The sequence below is a fragment of the Elephantulus edwardii genome, unplaced genomic scaffold (genome assembly GCF_000299155.1).
Source record: "Elephantulus edwardii isolate Elephantulus edwardi_28Jun2011 unplaced genomic scaffold, EleEdw1.0 scaffold00145, whole genome shotgun sequence".
NCBI lineage: Eukaryota > Metazoa > Chordata > Mammalia > Macroscelidea > Macroscelididae > Elephantulus > Elephantulus edwardii.
The window spans coordinates 835,405-855,882 of NW_006399895.1; the positions used below are offsets into that span (position 1 = coordinate 835,405).

At 45.2% G+C, this 20,478-nt stretch overlaps 1 protein-coding gene across 1 annotated transcript in view; it reads left to right on the forward strand.

Moving 5' to 3' along the window:
- Positions 1-20,478, forward strand: part of SNX29 (sorting nexin 29) — a 587,794-nt gene that overhangs the window by 32,404 nt on the left and 534,912 nt on the right. The window contains exons 3-4 of the mRNA XM_006894494.1: positions 1,316-1,440; positions 20,267-20,447. Of these exons, the coding sequence (XP_006894556.1) occupies positions 1,316-1,440; positions 20,267-20,447 (306 nt within the window). The remainder of the gene's footprint in view (positions 1-1,315; positions 1,441-20,266; positions 20,448-20,478) is intronic.

The window sequence follows — 20,478 nt, forward strand, 5'->3', positions numbered from 1 at the left end:
CTATTCCACTGTTTGGAATATACTGTGAGAAAATGAGAACTGAAGCAGAAATGGAGACTTGTACACCAATGTTCATAGTGTTATTCAACATTGCAAGAACATGGGAACAGCCCACATGTCCAACTACAATTGAATGGATTGAGAAGTTATGGTACATTCACACAATGGAATACTATGTAGAATGCAGGAGCAATAATTTTGTAAATTATTACCTAACTTTGAAAGATTGGAGAGCATTATGCTGAGTGAACTGAGTCAGTTCCATAAGGATAAATACTGTAGAATGAGTATGAGGATCCAAGGGAGCGGGACGGTGGAAGCAGGAAGGAGAGGGGGTGTGTAAGTGTAATTAATCATAGGGCTGTACAGTTTGGTGGGGGTGGTTAGGGAAATGGGAAGGGACTGGTGTGAGAAACAATGTATTATAATTTTGTAAATAAACCTGTAGGATGATAATAATAATATAGGAATCCGGAGAAATTGCTTCATTTAAAAAATATGTACCTTATTCTTCAGTTTCTTTGGTTATGGAGAAATAAATTCAATTATGTGCACAGTAATTGTAACTTGATTGAAAAGTCCATCAACTCCAGATCTGACTTCACAGTATAATCGCTAAAAACAAAATCAAGCACAGGAATCAGAGTTTATATTATTTTTCAGAGTAAGTAACAGGCCATGAAATTACACAGTGTTTCCAATTTGGCAGGCCAGCTCTGAAAATACAATTTTGTTCTTTAAACTATGGGTGGTCTATATTATAATTGAAACTTGTGAATTAGATGCAGTTAATATATATCACCTTCCCTCCCCAACAGATTGGTTTTTAAATTGGCTTTAAAAATTTTTTTTTTAACCTCCTGCTGACTGACACCAAGGCCATTCTGTGAATTATTGCCCTGTGAGCTGGGTGCACTGCGTGGGGGCTTCCTGTGTTATAGAAATGTGGTGAGTTTGGAGTCGGTTCGGTGACTCTATTTCCGAGGTCCTTGGTGGCACAGATGGCTAACCATGCAACTACTAGCTGGAAGGTTGATGATTCAAACCCACTGAGAGGCCTCTAAGATGATGGGCCTGATAGGCTTCCCACAGTTCACAGCCTTCTCAAACTTTATGGGATAGTTCTGCTTTTTACACAGTCTCTGAAGGGGAACTGGACTCATCAGCCCCTGACAACAACAGCCTGTCCTTGCCAGTACTTCTTACCCACCTTCACACTGAAGTTTGCACCTGTGGACCTTCCTGCTCCCTGGGGTGCTGGCTGCTGTTGTCTCCTCAGGTGGACTGATGCACTGTCGCTTCTCTTCTCTCGCAGGGTGACGTGTCTCTGTGCCCAGTTTGAAGCTGTCCTGCAGCATGGCTTGAAGCGGACCCGAGGACTGGCGCTCACTGCGGCGGCGATCAAACAGGCAGCGGGCTTCGCCAGCAAAACGGAGACAGGTACGCTGGGCCTGACTCCTGCTCTCACTCTTTCATTTTTTTTTTTTTTTTACTTTTTAAAAGCCGGCAGCGCAGCTCCTGTGTGCAGTGAGGGGGAGGAGGCAGAAATCGACATGCGAGCATGTCTTCTTTGCAGACAAAACAATCTTGGTGTGGTCTGGCATCTTAAGTGAGATGAAGTAACCTTTGGTGCGGATTCTCTGAGCCACATGCCCAGTCTCCGAGGGTCCCAGGGGCCTTCAGCCAAGGTGTTTGTTCCGCAAACGTGGTGTGGCAATTACTGGGAAATTAGTCATCTGTTTTAATTTGATGCACGGGGAGAGAGCATGGCATTTCAAAATGAAACATCCTCCACAGTATCAGCAGAAACCCCCAGACCTCTGAGCTTAGAGTTCTGCCATCACCTGTTTTAAAGGCGTGAACGCCTTTCCCACGTGTCAGGCGCTAGTGGCTATTAACGTGAGCGATATTAACGTGAGTTAATTAGTGTGGCCCCACCCTTTATATGTATTTTATACCCATTAACCCATTCTGTCCTCATGACGGCTCTGGTAAAGCCAAGCCAGACTACACTCACTGCTGTCAGGTTGAGTCAGCCTCCTAGGGACCCGCTGTTGGGTTTCTGAAGCTGGAAGTGATTACAGGAGAAGACTGGCCTTGTTTCTCCTGTAGAGCTTGTGGGGCTTCAATTGCCGACCTTTCTATTAGCGTATTGTTATGTGCTGTGCCACCAGGCCTCCTAACCCTGGTAACCAAAAAATATAAAACCTAAAATAGCCTAAAACCATTGCCGTCAGGTGGGACACATAGCAACCCCATAGGACAGAATAGAAGTTTGCGGCTAGGCTTAACAGCCCATGAGCTACCAAAACACCAAACAAATATGTCTTGGAGAAGGTGCGGTCAGGGCTCTCTTTGGAGAAACAGATGATGGAATTCCGTCCTGCACACTTGGGGCTTGGAGTTAGAAGAGGCCAGTCCTTGGAAAAGGACATCATGCTTGGGAAGGTAGAGAGTCAGCAGAAGACCAAGACTGGCATGGTGACTGGGGCAGTGGGCTTGAGAACAGTGGGATGGTGAGGGTCATGGAGGGGAGGGCAGGGCTCAGGTCCTCTGTTCATAGGGTCACTGTGTGTCATACTCAACGACAACTAGCAACAACGGCTGGGTTTTCAAGGCTGTAATCTTTATGAAGGACACTCTGGTGGTGTAGTCATTGGGAAGTTATGCTACTGACTAAACGCTACATCTCTCTGTCTTTTCAAATCTACCAATGTCGTTGTTGTTATGTACCATCGAGTCGCCTGTGACCCATAGCAACCCTATGTCTAGCAGCTCTGAAGCCTGCCCTGTCCTGGGCCAGTCTCACTAATCCCGACACACCAACCCCATTGCCCCAGTTACTGTGTCAATCCATTTCATCCGAGGGCTTCCTCTCCTGTGCTGTCCATCCAGCCTTCCGAGCAGGATGTCCTTCTCCAAGGATCGGTCCTTCCTGGCCACGTGCCCAAAGTATGTGAGATGAAGCTTCAAAATCCTAGTCTCCAAGGAGAAAACCTTGGTTTCACCTGCTCCAAGACAGACCTATTTGTTTTCTTGGCGGTCCGTGGTATGTTCAAGACTCTTCTCCAGCACAACAGTTTGAAGGCATTGATTTTTCTTCTGTTGTCCTTAGTCATTGTCTAGCTCTCTGATGCATAGCAAGTACTTGTGAAGACCATGGCCTGAATTAGGTGCACCTTGGTCTCTAGACTGACATCGTTGCTCTTTAGCACTCTGGGGAGGTCGCTGACAGATTTCCCCAATGCAAAGTGTCTTTTGATTTCCTGACTGCTAGTGTTCAGAATGTTGATGGTGTGCTTGCTGGATCACTGAAGGAAAAGTTGACTTGTGACTGTTTTGAGAAAAAGCCTGCAATTGAGGAGACCAGAGGTTTATTTGTGCTGCTGAACTGCTATGAGACAAAGCTTGCAAGATGACTGAGGAAACCAGAGGTTTATCTGTACTGCTGCTGAACTGAAACTGAACTTTCACGAATTGAGGAATTGTGCCTTGTTAATCTGGCCTGGGACTGCTGAACTAAACTTGGATTTGCATTGTGTGGTATTCCTTGCCTTCCCTGCTCCTCAGTCTATTTCCTAATAAACCCCACAACTGTGGAGGGGGGAGGGAGATGTGGACATGTTGATTGTGGAACCAAGCAAGTTGTAATTGTTGACAACCTCAATCTCTTCTCTATTCATCATGGTGCTGCCAATTGGCCCAGTGGTAAGAATCTTTGTCTTCTTGATGTTGAGCTTCAATCCATATTGAAGACTACAGTCCTTGACCTTCTGCAGCAAGCACTTCAGGTCTTTTTCAGTTTCAGCAAGTAAGGTTGTATCATCTGCATAACGTAGGTTGTTGATGAGTCTCCCTCCAATCCTGATGCCACATTCCTCCTCATAAAGCCCTGCCTCTGGAATGATCTATTTTGCATATGGATTGAAAAGGTGTGGGGACAGGATACATCCCTGACCATAGTTCAGCACAGTCAAGACAGACAGTCTCCTCTAGTGCAGTAGTTTTACTTGCATTCCAAGTTCACAGCTGTGGAGGCCCAGTGGAGGCTTGGCGATGGGTGGGCTTTGATTTGACGGCAGTGGATTGACATGCTGAAAGGCCTCTTCATGAAAGCATGCTGTCTCCTCTTTCTCCCGTGGACCATCTGGTGCATGTAACCTTTCAGTTAGCAGTGGGGCACTTAACCATGGTGCCACCAGGGCTCCTGAGCGCCTTATAGCTGAGGCCTCCCTTCTGTGTTAGTCCTCGAACCTACTACCTGTGAGTCAGCTTCGATTCATGACAATCCTCCGCGGTGTCGCAAGCGGACTGCCACACTATTCTCCTCACAGCGGCTGGCGGATTTGAACTTCGTGGTTGTAGGTACTTTTAATATCTCTAGTGAACGTGTAGGGAGGTCTGGTGGCCTAGTGGCAAGAAGCTGCACTGCAATCCCCAAGGCACATGGTTTGAGGCCACCAGCTGCTTTGTGGGAGAAGGATGGGCAGTGTCTTCCTGTGCAATTAAGTGCCTCTAAAAATCTGCTAGAGGGTCAGTGATGGGACAGTTCCGATTCGACGGCACACAACAACAGCGACAACAGTGAACACGGCTCTGAGGGCTTTGCTTTAGGCTCGAACCTTGAAGCGGTGCATCGTGCTGTGTAGATACCCCCATCCCCACGGCTCTCTTCCTCAGCCTGCTGAGCCGGTTTTTTGGATCCTGCTTGTGGCTGCAGCCTGGGGCCCTGCATCCCTGTGACCTGTGATGATAATGTCAGTGTGTCTGCTCACATCGGACCTTGTCACGTTGAGTGAGATGTCGCCTTTCCAGCTCCCTCATACTGGCACACCGTCTCTCTCTCCCCTCACCGGGTCTTTGATGCCCATGGCCCATCTCACGTGGGTGCTCATTTTCAGAACTGGCTGTGGGTCCTGTCACTGGTGATCTTCCGCGTGCGCCCTGCGGTCTCTTCCTTTAATAAGGAAGTCAGCAGCTGGTGCAGAGAAGCAGCAGCACCCTGCCTGTCCCTGTGTGCAGGGGTCTGTGCTTGAGTCCCCGGGAAACCTGCAGCCAGCACCTGGGGCCTCAGTCCTGGAGGGAGTCTTGCCTTACTGTCCTGGCCTCCTCAGATGTTGGCCTTGCATGTCTCTCTGGCTTCTTTCCTCTGATTCTCTTCAGGAAGCTGGCTAGTTGACAAGGGGGTCCCTGGACTTCTCCAAGAGTCCTCTAGGCTTCCTGTGTCCTCCTATTTCTTGTAGTTTCCATCTTCTATTGTCTTCTGGGGCATTGTGTTGGAGAAATTGATGTGGAGTGTCTTGGTCAGCTATCCTCCATGTTAGAGGCAGCTGCTGGGCATGACAGAGGCACCCCAGCTTTGTAGTCAGACAAGGAGAGTGAGGTTCCGATGACCTTGGGACAGCTGCCTCCTTCTTTGAGCCTCGGTGGTTTTCCCCTGTGAAGGAGGAGTTGCGTCTAACTGGAGAGTTATCACGAGGACCCACGTGAAGCATCTGCTTCAGTTAGTAACAGCTTATAAATGTTTAACCATTACTTAGGCTTTGACCTTATATCCTCCTCCTCCTCCACCGCCTCGACCCCCAAGGCTCTGACATTCTGGCCATGGAGGACAGCCCTGCTATTCCATCCAGAGTGCACTTCCTGTGATTTCCTTCATTGGCACCAGAGTGCTTGGAAGGTGTCTCCAGCATCCACATTCCTGCTGCTTGCCTCCATCTCATCTCATCTCAGGTGTCCTGTCTGGGTCCCCAGGGGACCGACAGCTGAGCACAGGCTGTGGCTCTGGTTTCTGCTGACAAGGATGCTCTGGGTGGCCCCATAGCCAGTCAGGGACAGGGGAGAGGGCACCGGAGCTCAGCCCTGCAGCAGCAGCCAAGGGTTCCTGCCTTCAGTGCCTGTGCAGTTCAGTAACCATTGGCAGCGTGTGGGGACACTTGGTTGGTCAAAACTCTTCTGTTGTTGAATGTTTGATGAGAAACCTCAGAAAGAGGGGGCAGGTGGGTTTTCAACTGCAAGTGGATAGAAAGCATATCTGTGGCCTCTTGGGAATGTCCTTACAGCCATCTGAACGCGCCTTTCAGACAGAAAGAAAAGGAGCCTGAAAGGAAGGGTTGAGTCAAATGAGCATTGCTCGTCTCTGTTGTCCTTGTTGACTTTGGGGACAGGCATTGATGTAGTGTTGTGGTTAAAACCACAGGTCCCAGCGTCTGTGCCCAGTGACTTGTTCCCGCACAGCACTCTGGGACATGTGCTGTCTGAGCTTCCTCTTTCCTGAGGGACAGACGGATAATAATGGGACCTTCTTCTCAGTGGTGAGGGCTCCAGCTTGCCAAACTCTCAGTCCAAACACCGGACAGACCTACTTGTGCTGGGACTTGGCTGATTGTAACAGACACCAACTTACTGGAACACACGATGTCATCCTTACTTACTGGTCAATGAAACTGAGTCGTGCCCCCCACCCCCACCCCAAAGTTAATAAGTTGCCCAAGTGCCCACAGCTGGTAAATAGCAGAGCTGAGGGTTCCAACCCAGGTCAAACCAACTGCAGATTTCTGTCTCTTCAGCTGCCCTGCCTTAGGCAGTGGGCTGGTTGCCTGGGACTGCCTCTGTAGACCACTCTAGCTCAATTAACAACATTGAAAGTGACAGGACAGCATAAATAATGGTGAATTAATCCACGAGGCTGTTGCCTGGGCTCTGTTTACAGATGAGCAACACTGCCCTTTAATGAGAGGCGAGTTGAACTTCAAAGGAATGACAGGAAACAAAAGGATGCTGTCAAGCAATACAGTGGAGGAGACTGAATGCCCGCCAGGCCCTGGGTGTATGGAGTTAGGGTGCATGTAGGGCCAAGTTTGGGAGCTGGTGCTGTGTACACTGCTCTTAAAAACACAGTGTCAAATGCAATATTTGTCCTTTTGTGACTGAGATGGGGTTGAGGGAAGACAGATAAGGAGGGGAGGAATGAGACATACTGCACTGAAACATATGAAGGAGGGAACTGTTTAAAAGGGATATATGATTGGATATTATTGTCATGACAGGAGTCCAGAATGAAGGCTGCATAGTGGAGTGGACTTCAGGGGAGGGATTGCATAACAATGAAAGAGTTTTTCTTTTACTTTTCAAGGAGAAGAGTGAATTGGGGGCAAGGGGAGGCAGGGAGAAAAGTGCAACAAAGAATGAGGAGAAACCCTGAGTCTTTAAACTTTCATTAAAATTAATAAACAAAACACAGTGCCAGCTTTTACAGGTTGTGAGGTTTGATATTCAAAGTACCGATGTATAGCTCTGCTCTGAACAGGAGATCTTTGATTATGGGCTCACGTCTGTGGTGGTGACTGACGGTGCTGGACCTGCTGCCATCTGCAGATGACAATTTGGCCCTGTTCACCACAATCTTCACTGCTCCCGGTGGCCCTTGACGCTGGAGAGTTGGCTTTTATTGTTGCATGTATGTACGGTGCTGTTGTTCAATTGCAATCAAGAGGACAATATTCATGCCCCTCCGTGTTGATATTTCACTTTGGTTTTGTTGTTGATGTATTTAAGATCATAGTCCAGCATATGGAGCTCTGGTGGCTGAGCGGTAAGAAGCTGCACTACAATCCCAAAGGCAAGAGGTTCGAAACTACAAGCTGCTCTGTGGGAGAAGGATGGACAATCTTCTCCTTTGCGATTTACTGCCTCTGAACATATGCTCGAGGGTCAGCTATGAGTCAGTTCTGAATCAGTGGTACATAACAACAATAGTCCAGTATATGTGAAATAATTTATTGAACATGTTAAATTTATAACTTACCTTAAGAATTCTCAACATATTTTTCTAGAAGACAGATTTCATTGATTTATTCCTTTTAGGTAAATATATAAATCATCATTGTACAGCTCAATGAATTATTACAGCATGCACCCTCTTATGTAACTATGGGTTTCAGGGCCGGGACACTGCCAGCTTCTAACTACTTTGCCTGAGCTCCTTATGGAGAGAACCACTCTTCTGACTTCTCACCTCAAGGCCGTGTACTGTTTCCCCCTTGGGGTCTGGCTTCTGTCACTCACCTCTGTTGGTGCTGGTGTCAGTAAGCAACTTATCTCCGTTGATAGTCTTACTTTACTATGAACGGCAAGTGGGTTGTTTGTGCCGTAGGACTGTTGTAAGTAAGCACCAGTGGCTGCTCTTGAGTGTGTTTTGGTGAATGTGTGTGTGTGTGTTCAGCTGAGTATATTACCTGGAAATGGAATAGTTGAGTCACTATTATGAGTGTGCGGAGTTTTTGTTGGGACTGTGGACATACGCATTCACGTTTTCCTCACTAGTTTGGGAGTGTTGTGGTTGCTCCATATCCCTGTTCTCCTAAAGGGTGGAGGGTCGTATTTCACTGTGGTTTTCGTTAGCATTTCCTGATGACTAATAATAGTGAACCCTTTTCCTTAAGGGAGTTCTGGTGGCACCCAGCAATGAGACACTCACTCTCTTTTTTTCCTTCTTTTAAAATTTTAACTGAGATTTTAATGAAAGTTTATAGAGAACTTAGATTTCCATTTATTCATTGTTGCACATTTTTTTCTTTATCTACCCCTCCCAGTTCGCTTTTCTCTTTGGAAAAAAAATTCTTTAGTTGTTGCATAATTTCCTGGTTTCCCCCCACCCCTGAAGTTCACTTTGCTATGCAGCTCTTATTCTGGACTGTTGTCATGCATATAATACCTAGTCATATATTCCTTTTAAACAGTTCTTTCCCTCATCTGTTTCAATGCAGTGGAGACACTCACTCTCTTACAGATTAGAAGCCTTAATTTCTTGGCTAAGGGCTGTTGTCTCCCATACAAAAACATGAGAGAGAAGGAGCTGCCAACCCAGAGGCATGTGGTTCAAACCCACCAACTCCTGCATGGGAGAAAGATGAGTAGTCTCCTCCTGTGCGATTTACTACCTCTGAAATCCTGCCAGAGGGTCTGCTGTGACATGATGGCACACCAGCACCACCACCACCGTTTCCTTACCCTATTACCCATTCAGATTTTTTTTTTCAGATACCCTCTTTTGTGAAGTGGATGTTCAAATCTTTGGCCTATTTTTGCATTGGAATACTCTCACTGATCTGTAGTTTTTGTTTGGTTTTTTCTTTTTTAATTTTTATTTTATTATTTTCGTGTGAGTGTACCGTCAAATCAGATCTGACTGGTACAGGAGGAGATTGTCCCTCCTTCCCCGGCAGAGCATCTGGTGGATTCGAACCGTGTGCCTCTGGGATTGTAGTTGCAGCTCCTTACCACTAGGCCACCAGAGCTCCCCTGATACGTAGTTTTTAATATGAATGTACATATGACTCCTTCCTAGGACACATGCATTACAGAAATATTTTCCAATTCTATAACTTACTTTTCACGCCCTTAATATTATTTTCTTAAAAAAAATTTATTTCTCCCTCCACCGCCATTGTGTGCTGTTGAGTCAGACCCTATTGGCACAGGAAGAGATTGCACCTCCTTCTCCAATGGAACATCTGGTGGATTTGAACTGCACGCCTTCGGAATTACAGCACGACTTCTTGCTACTAGGCCACCTGACCTCTCTAATATTATTATTTTTGATTAACAGTTGCACTTAATTTAGCCTAATTTGGCTCTTCTAGGAGCCCTGTGGGTAAAGTGGTTAAGACCTTGGCTATGGACTGGAAAGGTTAGTAGTTCAAATCCACCAGCTGTATCATGGGAGAAGGATGTGGAAGGATGTTTCTGTGAAGATTTATAGCCTTGGAATCTCTGTGGAGCAATTCTGCACTGTCCAGTTGGTTGCTATGAGTCTGAATAGGCTTGATGGCCTAATAGAGTTGGCTTTTAGTTTGAGTATCGGTGTTCTTTATTGCTTCCACTTTTTTGTATTGTGTAAGCAATGTTTGCCTGAGAGAAGGTAGTGGAGATACTTTATGTTGAATTTTTAAGTTTCGGTTTACTTTTCATTCAGAGATCTGCATTTGCCTGGGATTTTTTGTGTGTTTGATGTAAGGGGGCGTGTCAATGTTTTTTCTAATGTATAAATATCTAATTGACCCAGCACCATTTATTGAGCACTCTTTCTCAACTGCCTTGTGATACTACTTTTATCATAAATCAAGCATCCGTACATTTTTAGGTCTTTTTGTGGACTTCTTACTATGTTCTGTTGGTGTATTTGTCTTAATTTCCTTCAGCTTCAGTGTGAATTTACACATGAGTAGTTGACGTTCTGCAGCTAGCTCCTGGTCTGGTTTCGACTGCTGATACTGAGCTTCTCCACTGATTATTTCCACAAATGTAGTCGGTCTGACTCCTGTGTAGTGTATCTGGTGAGGTCCATGTGTTAAAGTCACTGATGGTATTTTTTATAAAAAGGTATTGCAATGAATAAATCATTGATTGAGCAAAGTTTAATCATTCAGTCTCTTACCTAATCTCTGTCTTAAAGTCTGTGATTTCTGACTGTCATTTTTAATTTTTGCATTCCCATCACTGGGCCAATAGGCACCATCATTCTAGAAGAAGAGATTTACATTGTCATCAATCTCATCTTAGATCCCTTGGCGCCACCTGTAAAGGAAACAATAGACAAGTCTCATTGGGAAAATCGGCTATCAGGGTCCTCTCCTGAGTATTAAAGAGCAATGATGTCAGCTTAAAAACTAAGGTGCACCTGTTCCAAGCCATAATCTTCTCAATTCCTTGCTATCCATCTGAAGGTTGGTCAGTGACTAAGGATGACAGAAGAGATGTCATTGAGTTGTGATGTTGGAGAAGAGTATTGAATATTCATGACCTGCCAACAGAACAAACAGGGCTGTCTTGGAGAAAGTGAAGCCAGAGTGCTCCTTGGAAGCAAGGATGGTTAAGTATCATATTGTACACTTGTTAGGAGAGCTCAGTCCTTGGAGATGAACAGTGTGCCTGAAAAGGCAGAGAGAGGATCAGCATAAGAGAAGAATACCCTGACGTGATGGGTTGACAAAGTGACATTAGCCTTGGGCTCAAGTGTGTCAGAGATGATGAAGGCGGCACAGGAAAGGGCACGTTTCAGATACGTTGTTCTTAATGTTGTTGTGAGCCATAGACTCATCACATACAACAACAACAACAACATTGGTCTATTTTGTGCGAGTAACACTTTGCCTTAATTAATGTTTTATGAAAAATCTGTTTAAGTTTCTTTTACTTTTATTCTAAGGTTGTTTTTTCTTCTGTTGATCTTTCCCATTTCCACATGCATTTAAAAATTATATGGTTAATTTATACAAATAAACCCAAAGGAAAAAGACACCACAGCCTACCAGAGCCTTGCTGGGATTTTGATTGTCATTCCATTAAGTTAGCAAGTGTTTTGGGGAAGAATTGACATGTTTACAATATCACATATTCTAATCCAGGAACATGGGTGTTATCTTCTTCCTTTGACCCAGATAGCGGCTGTGGTAACCGAAAGCCACGCCTCTCTGACAGTTGGAAAACACCACTGGCTCTGAGGCAGAAAGAGATGGGTGATCTCTGGTGTGATTTACAGCCTTAGAAACTCCCTGGAAGGTCAGCTAGGAGCTGTTTCTGACTTGACAGCAATGCGTTTGAGTTTTGAAGCCCTCCAGTGCTTTGAATAATGGTGTCAATGCAGATATCCCCATCCGTTCCCAGTCTCACAGGAAAAACAAGATCAGACTAAGACATCTCTGTTTCAAGTTGTTAAGGAGTTATTCTCTTGATTGGGATAGTGAATCTTACCCAGTGCTTGTTCTGCATGCATTGAGGTTGAATTTGTATTAAATCAACTTTGCTTTCCTGGAATTAACCTAACTGGTCAATGATGTAGTATTCTTTTTATGTGTTATTGGATTTGATGTGGAGATTTTTTTGCACATATATTTTCGTGGTGTTAGGCACATGTGGTTTACAGTTGATTGCAAACCTCAAGGTTGGTGGTTTGAACCACAGAAGAGCAGGCCTGGTGTGTGGTTCCTGACAAGGCTGTAGCCAAACAAAACCACAAACCGTCTGGTTCCACTCTGTTATCACCTAATAGGGTTGAGGTCATCTAGAAGCAGCTAACAACAGTGCTTATAGGCTAGATCATGTATTTATTTACTTATCGTATCTTTGCTTGTAATTCCTGTATTTTGGGATTAAGGTTATTTTGGTCACATAAAACAAATTGGCATTTATTTCCTTTCCTCTTTCTATTTCTGCTTGAATTTGTATGCAATTGGCATTTTTCCACCCTCCTTCTAAATGGAAGAGTTTATCGATGAAGTCAGCTATTCCTTGTGGGAGGAAGGCTGTGTGTTATTATTGTTGTCAGGTGTCATCCACTTGGTTCTGTGCACAGCAGAACAAGACACTATCAGATCCTACATCATTGTTGGAGCCAGTTTGTCGGACCATCTCATTGAGGCTCTTTCATGCTTCCCCTCTACCCCATCAAGCATGGTGGCCCTTCCCTAGGGTCTGGTCCCTCCTGAAAACGTCCCAAGGATTGGAGACCAAGTTTAACCATTCTCACTGCTAAGGCCATTCTGGACTGTACTTCTTTGAAGGCAGATGTGATCATTCTTCGGCATATTCTGGCATATTCAATGTTCTTTGTCACCTGTCCTATCACTAATTCAAGGCATCACTTTTCCCTAGCTTGCTTTCTTCATTCTTTCTGCTCTCATACGCTGTGATTGAAAAGGCCATGAGCTGGATCAGGCACACTTTAGTCCTCAAAGTGGCATCTTTGCTTTTGAACACTTTCAAGGTGTCTCCTGTAGCAGATTTGCCTAATGCAATTATGTCGTTTGATTTTCTTCTCTCTCTCTCTTCTTAAAATTTTATTTTAGATAGTCTTTCATTTATATTTTATTTCATTCCATGTATTGAACTTTTCGTTGTTTGATTTCTTGACTGCTGCTTCCACGAGTATCAATTGTGGATCCAAGTAAATTAAATCCTTAACAACTTCAGTTTTTTTGTTTTTGGGTTTTTGTTTCCCCCTTCCTCTTGTTGTGCACCGTTGAGTCGGACTTAAGCCATAGCTGACACTTTGGTGGGTTTTCAGAGGCAGTTAATTGCACGGGTGGAGATGGCCCATCTTTTTTTTTCAGAGGAGATGGTGGATTTGAACCACATGCCTTCAAGATTACAGAACACCTTCTTCATAGAGGCTGCTACACACTCCACCCAAAATACTGATGTAGGAACCCTGACTTAAGGCCAAAATGCTGATGCCAAACCCTGACTTAATGAGACCCATTCTCCTATGAGGCCCGGCATGCACTTTGCTGTCCGTCTAGCTTCACAGTTTGATGCAAGCAGGTGGTATTAATACAGCCCCCTTGGTAAAATGGGAGAAACTGATTCCTCCATCTCTGTGGGGACTTTTGAGAGCTGTTGGTCGCATGTAACACAACCAAAGTCCACTTTATACTGTGCTTCATGGGGTCAGCTAGGGTAGCCATGTCATTTCTGTAGAAAATTAATTTCGGAGGAAGCTGCATGTGCCAGGAGTTCTGATTGTGAGGGGAAGTCCGCTCCCTCACCCGCCAGCCCTGCGAGGCTTTCAGTTCCCTCTTTCTTTCTCTGCTGTGTTGGTAAACATGCAAATCAGCTACTTCTGGTGAAGGAGACTTTGGAAAGGGGGCGGCCATGCGTGCAGCGAAAACTCGTCCACATGGACCTCGTTTTCAGGCTTGTCCCGATTAGGTGGGAGCTGAAATTGGGGAACACTTCTCTCCACCCACGTCTTAGACTGGAATAGGAGGCACTTATTTGGCCTTTTTCCTTCTGAAATGTTTCAGAGCATCTGTGACCATTTCCGTTTGCCGACCTACAATCTCTTCCTCTTTTCCTCTTTGGCTTATAAGATCTCTGGGTTTGTGTGTTCATTTTGAGATACTGTATCATGAGTGCAGGTGGTCTGTTCTCTACCTTTTTGACTCCCTTATGCCATTCCAGAATTTCTTAACATGTTGCTGCACACTTTTTAAATTGACGACCGGGCTTAGAAACACATTTGCTGTCATTTGCGGCAACGTATTAAATAATAAAGCAAGTGACCAAACTGGCTGTTTCTTGCTCTGATTTCGCATTTGATCCTGGAGTCATGACAGCCACTACGAAGGTCTAGAAAATGGGAGCTTCTGGCTGTGACACAACCACTGAGACAGCTGCCCACCTCCAGGATAGTGATAAAGGGAACAAAAAGGAAATCTTTGTTTACCCAGAGCTTAGCTCCGTGGGGTGGGTTTTTCCTTTCTGGTTGGGAGATGCCTCGTCTCTTGTTTCTGAGGGTACCTGCACTATGAGGATACACCCCTGTGACGCTGTGGGGGACAGGGGCGCTGAGAGCCTGGTGTGCTGGACGTCTGCCCAGGGCCTGGTGCACTAGAGGTGCTCAGTGAATGATGGTCAGAGAACATACCTTATCATGTTGGCCTCAACCTGTTCTGACTGCACTAACAGGAACCCTCTCAAGCTGACTCAGCAAAATAGGATAATTATTGACTAGAATAACTGGGAAGTCTAAGGGTTGGACGGAATTCAGGGACTCACACGGAGTACCCCCAAAGCTGCCTTTTTCTGATCACAGGTGGTCATCACACCTTCTCTCTGCATTGTCTTTCCCAGGTGGGCTTTCTCCATCTAATGGGGTATGGGGAACTGGCTCCAAGGAGCTCCAGACTTAAATGAGTCTCAGAGTTCTTCTCCTAGGGCAAGAGTTAGCCAGGTAGTAAGTATTATGGGCCCTGGGGCTTTTAAGCGCCCCACTGCGATTACCAGCACTGCCACTGTAGCTTGAAAACAGCAAACAATATGCAAATAGTCGGGTGACACTGTGCCAATAAAGCTTTATTTGCGAAAACAATTAGTGGACTCAATTTTACCCCACACAGGTAGTTTGCTAACTCCATCTGGAAGAAGAGAGGGCTTGTTTTCTAGGGGTTCAGGCCAAACTTGTGGGAGGGCCCTGTGGTCCAGGACTGGGACTAGGGTGAGGCACACGATGTAAGGGTGGGAATATAAAATTTAAGGGTGTACCAAAAAAATGAGCAGTAACAGTAGAAAGTATATTCATGCAATGGTTTTTAAAAAGAAGAATCAATGGGAAGGAGGGAAAAAAATCAGCAGTGAACCAAATATCAGAATGTTGAAGGTTGGTTTCATCTGGGTGGGAATGTGAGATGAGCCACTAAGGAGTGTGTCCTGCCGTGGTCAGGTCGCACAGCCTGGCTGGCCCCGTTTTGTACCTTTTTTGATGGGCACATCAGGGACTGGCAAGGAACCATCTCTCTCCTAGGGAAGAGAGTGAGTGCTCTTACCAGAGGAATCCTGTTTGCCCACCTTAGACCGTCCCTTGGCTTTAGACTCAAGTGGAGTAATGATACTTTTTTTTCATGGAGCACCAGTGATTTGACAGATACGTTAATCTTCTTAATTATAGCTAGTATCTGTTGAGGGAGCTGGGGCGGGGGAGTGGCTAGTGGCAAGAAGCTGAACTACAATCCCAAAGGCACGTGACTCGAGGCTTACCAGCTTCTCCAGAAAGAAGGATGGGCAGTCTCCTCCTGTGTGATTAATGGCCTCTGAAAACCCACTGGAGGGTGAGCTGTGAGTTGGTTCTGACACTGTGGTGCACAACAACAAGTGTCTATTGATCGCATTGACTGAAAGCCCTTGACTTTCATTATTTTTTATTATTATTATTAAATTTTATTAGTTTTAATGAACATTTACAGATATTTTGGGTTTTGACTTTTATTCTTAAATTTTCATGTTCTCCTCACCGCAAACTCACGAGGGAGTTACTGTTATCCCCATTTTACAGGTGAGGAAAATAGAAAGCAAAACCCACTGCCTGGTCCACACTGTGCCTGAACTAGAATTTGAGCTGAACTTTTTACCCTCCTTGTGGTCTCCAGAGTATGACTTCTTGTCAGGCTGGGCCCTGTTAGAAATTTTGCCAGAAGACCGGGCTATTTGTCATCATCTACTCAGAAATGTCCCTGGGGAGTTTGACTCCCCCCTCCCTGGCTCCTGTTCTTGCTGGCGATTGATTCTCAGGTGTTCAGAGAGCCCCAGCCCCGGGCCACGTCTGAAGTTAGCCCCACATTTGGACACCAGGAGAACGGTATGCATTCCCAAATGAAATGATAGACACCGGCTGCTCTAAATGGCAGGTGAGCTGCACTTTAAATAGACACATTAATTCTGGTAGCGGAAGCGGAGCCCTACTGAGGTAATTCTTATCATAGTCAGCATCGCTCTGACAAGCTTTGGAGCGATTCTGTAGCAGTAAGCAATTTGGGAAATTGAAAGGTGAAAACACAAACACTCAGGAAAGGGTTTCATTTACATTCAAGGTCAGAGGGAGGTGACTGCATCTTTCCGCAGTGAGAGGCTGCAGGGAGAGTCACTTGATTGGCAAGGTGATGGGTACACAGATATCCTCTGCTTTTGCCAAGTTCACTTGACAGCACTTTGCTTTCTATGGGAAACCTCCATTAGTAGCAGTGTTTGCTAACAGAAAGTAATAAAAAAAGGATTTAAATTTCACCAAGAAAAGGGGGGGGGAGGCCAAAAGCCACTTAGTGTACAGTGTTTGTTTTGCAGTGAGCCGTTAGAGGCAGCATGCATCCATACAGCGGGAGTGGCGTCATCAAGCTCCTTTCTGGGACCGAGCATCTCAACATCAAGCCTCCACACCTTTGAACTGTGAATATGAGCACTATACATTGGTATTACTTTAGGGGCTTATGTGTCTTGGAGAAAGTGCAGCCAGGGTGCTCCTTAGAGGCAAGAATGTTGAAGCTTTACCGTACGTACTTCTTGTTGTTAGGTGCCTTTGAATTGAGTACGACTCATAGTGACCCTCTGAACCCTGCCCAGTCCTGTGCCAGCCTCAGCATCTCTTGACATATTTGAGCCCGCTGCTCCTGCTGTCACTGTGTCAGTCCATCTTGTTGAGGGTCGTCTTCTCTCTTGCTGACCCTCCACCTTTCTAAACATCGTGTCCCTTTCCAAGGAATAGCCTCTCCTAACAACATGTCCAAAGTATGTGAGACGAAGGTTCACCATCTTTGTCTCAAAGGGGCATTGTGGCTGCAATTTTCCCAAGACATACCTGTTTTATTCTCAGTCCATCGGATATTCAGTACTCTTCTCCAATACCACAGCTCAAAAGGCATTGATTCTTCTGTCATCCTTATTCATTGTGCAGCTCTCAGATGCATAGCAATTGATTGACAAGACCATTTCCTGAATCAGGCACACCTTAGTCTTCAAACAAGTATCATTGCTCCTTACTACAATTTTTCCCCCATATAAATTAATGTTGCTGTGAAGCTAAACACTGTGACACTGATGTGTCAAATGTGATAATGGTTACCCATGGTGGACAGTGTTTGGTGGAGTTCCCCGATTTAAAACAAGCTTGGAAACAGGAGTGGCATCCACTTCAGTAAATAGCTTGACTCTGGAAACTCTATGAGCTTGGAGAAAAGATGAAAGTCACGCAAGTGTTGAGGACTTTTGTTCACAGGGTCGCTATGAGCCACCTACGACTCGACAGCACTTAACAACAACAACATATAAATTAATGGTAATTGTTTCTTCTGTTTATACCATTTTGATTTACAGAAGGTTTTATACAAATGTTTACTTCTGGATAGTGAGATATGTCCCATTCCTCAGAGGAGTCCATGATTCCAATTTAGCACCTGGATCCGAACACATGTCTGACTGAAAAGACTTTCTCTTTTCTATCTTGTGAGAGTAATGAGCATGTGCCATTATCATAAATTTTGAAGGTAGAGACCCTCTGGGACTGCAGTAGAATAAATTTGCATTATTTTAAGCTGTCAATTTTGTGATAATTTGTCGTAGCAGCTGTAGAAAACCAATACATCCTATTGTGTATAAATATGTATGTAATTTGCAAAGCAGTGTGATTTAGTGATTGGTGATAGACAGCTTTAGGGTCTCCTTCCGCTTCAATGCTTATTACTGTGTCTTTTTGATACATTAATGCACTCATCCAGCCTCAGTCCTGTCTTTCTATGGGAGTGGAGTCGGTTGTTATGACTGAGGGTGTGTGTACAGGGTTCTTGGAGTGGCTGTCGTGTAGTTAAGGCTCAGTAAATACTCGTTACTGTTGCTGTTATTCATAACTGTATGGAATTGTGTTAACAAGCCAATGTCTAAGTGAAGAAAGTTGATTACAAACTAGTGAGATATTACAGTTCCAGCTAGGTGAACAAATCAGTATGTGTGGGTATCAGAAAGGCAGCCTGTGAAGAGATAGGAGAAATGGCAAGAGTGACTATGTTACGGGTAAAGAGAACCTTCTAAGACTTTCCCTCAAAAACCTACGTCTATTCTTATCCGCAGACCTAGAAATTCAGCGTACGAAAGTCTCTTATAAAGAACTAGAAATGAGGACAATTTTTATTTGATCGTTGAGGAACGATCATTGCAATGTGAGGAAATTGATCTTATGTCACATTCCCAACAGTATAAAAATAACCTATGTTAGGCTGGGAAGATATTAAAAAGAATGTTTTCGAAGACCTTTGATACAGGAAAAGAAAAAGATGTTCATAACCAAGACCAGAAGAGCAGCCAGGATGTACACTACTTTTTACACACACACACACACACACACACACACACACACACTCTCTCTCTCTCTCTCTCTCTCTCTCTCACTCTCACTCACTCTCTCTATCACACACACATAGATATACATATGTTGTATAATGACTGTTATAACTAATCACCCCAAAACTGATGACTTCAGTTATGCACATTTTCCCCCTGCTGTTAGGGACCTCTCTAAAGTACTCAAGAGCAACGGTCTCTCTCTGGAGACTAAGGTCTGCCTGATACAGGCCGTGGTTTTTGCAATCACTTGTTATGCATCAGAGAGTTGGACAGTGACTAGGGAGGATAGAAGGAGAATTGACGCCTTTGAGCTGTGGTGCTGGAGAAGAGTATTGAATGTACCATGGACTACCAAGAAAATAAACAGATTCATCCTAGAGAGGGTTAAACCAGGCTGCTCCTTGGAGGCAAGGATTCTGGGGCTTCGTCTGACATACTTTGGACATGTTGTAAGGAGAGACAGGTCCTTGGAGAGGGACATCATGCTTGGTAGGGTAGAGGGACAGCGCAGGAGGGGAAGACCCTCTATGAGGTGGATTGATTCAGTGACTGGAGTAATCGGGATGGGTGTGTCAGAGGCAATGCGATTGGCACAGGACAGAGCAGAGTTTAGGGCTGTTGTACATAGGGTTGCTATGAGTTGAAAATGACTCGATGGCACATAACAACAACAAACAACAATACTTCTGGAGGTCCAGATCCCCATATCAGTTTCACTGGGCAGAAGTTAAGGTGCTGAATGGCTGGTTCCTTCTACACACTGCAGGACAGGCTCCGTTTCTTGCGTTCTTCAGTTTCTGGTGGCTGCTGGCAGTCCTTGGCTTGTGGCCACATCACTCTTGTCTATGCTTCTCTATTCACATTGCTGTATCTTCTCTGCCAGATTCTTCTCTGTTTTTCTCTTGTAAAGACACTTTTGATGATGTTGGATCCACAAGGATAAACTGGAATCATTACCTTGGGGCATAGTCTGTAAGGGGTTGTACGGCTAAACCAGAGCCCTAACTTCTCTGGAGGTTCAAGTCCAACAGAAGCGCAACTGGGGAAAGATAGACATTGTCCTCTTGTGTGATTTACAGCTTCAGAAACCCAGTGGAGGGCCACCTGGTGGAGGTCACCCAGTGGAGGGCCACTCGGTGGAGGTCACCCAGTGGAGGGCCACCCAGTGAGGGCAACCCAGTGGAGGGTCACCTATGCATTGATTCTGATTTGACAGCAATAAGTTTCTGAATTAGTTCTTCATTTCAAGATCTTTATCAAACCCGCATAGTGGCTTTTGTCATATAAATCATCACTCAGATTCCAGGGAGGAGGATGTGGGCATCATTGGGGACTGTTACTCAGGTCAGCATACCACAGATTTGGATTTTAGATTTTTTTAAAAAAACCATAACAACAACTACTTCAGGGGGAAAAAGACTAGAAGAAAATACTTAAGTATTAACAACAGCCGTATTGTTTGAGGTTATTTTTTGGCTTTAGGGTATCTTGTTCTGTACCTTCCACCTCTTCAGAGCTAGGCAGGTAACTCAGCTCTTCAGCATGCCTAGAGCATGCTGAGTGGCCTGGCTGACTCATGCCTGTCCCCTTCTCTCCCCAGAGCCCGTGTTCTGGTACTACGTGAAGGAGGTCCTGAACAAGCACGAGCTGCAGCGCTTCTACTCCCTGCGTCACATCGCGTCTGATGTGGGCCGTGGACGCGCCTGGCTGCGCTGTGCCCTCAACGAGCACTCCTTGGAGCGTTACCTGCACATGCTCCTGTCTGACCACAGCAGGCTCAGGTACCTGGGACGACTGGGGCCAGGGAGGTGG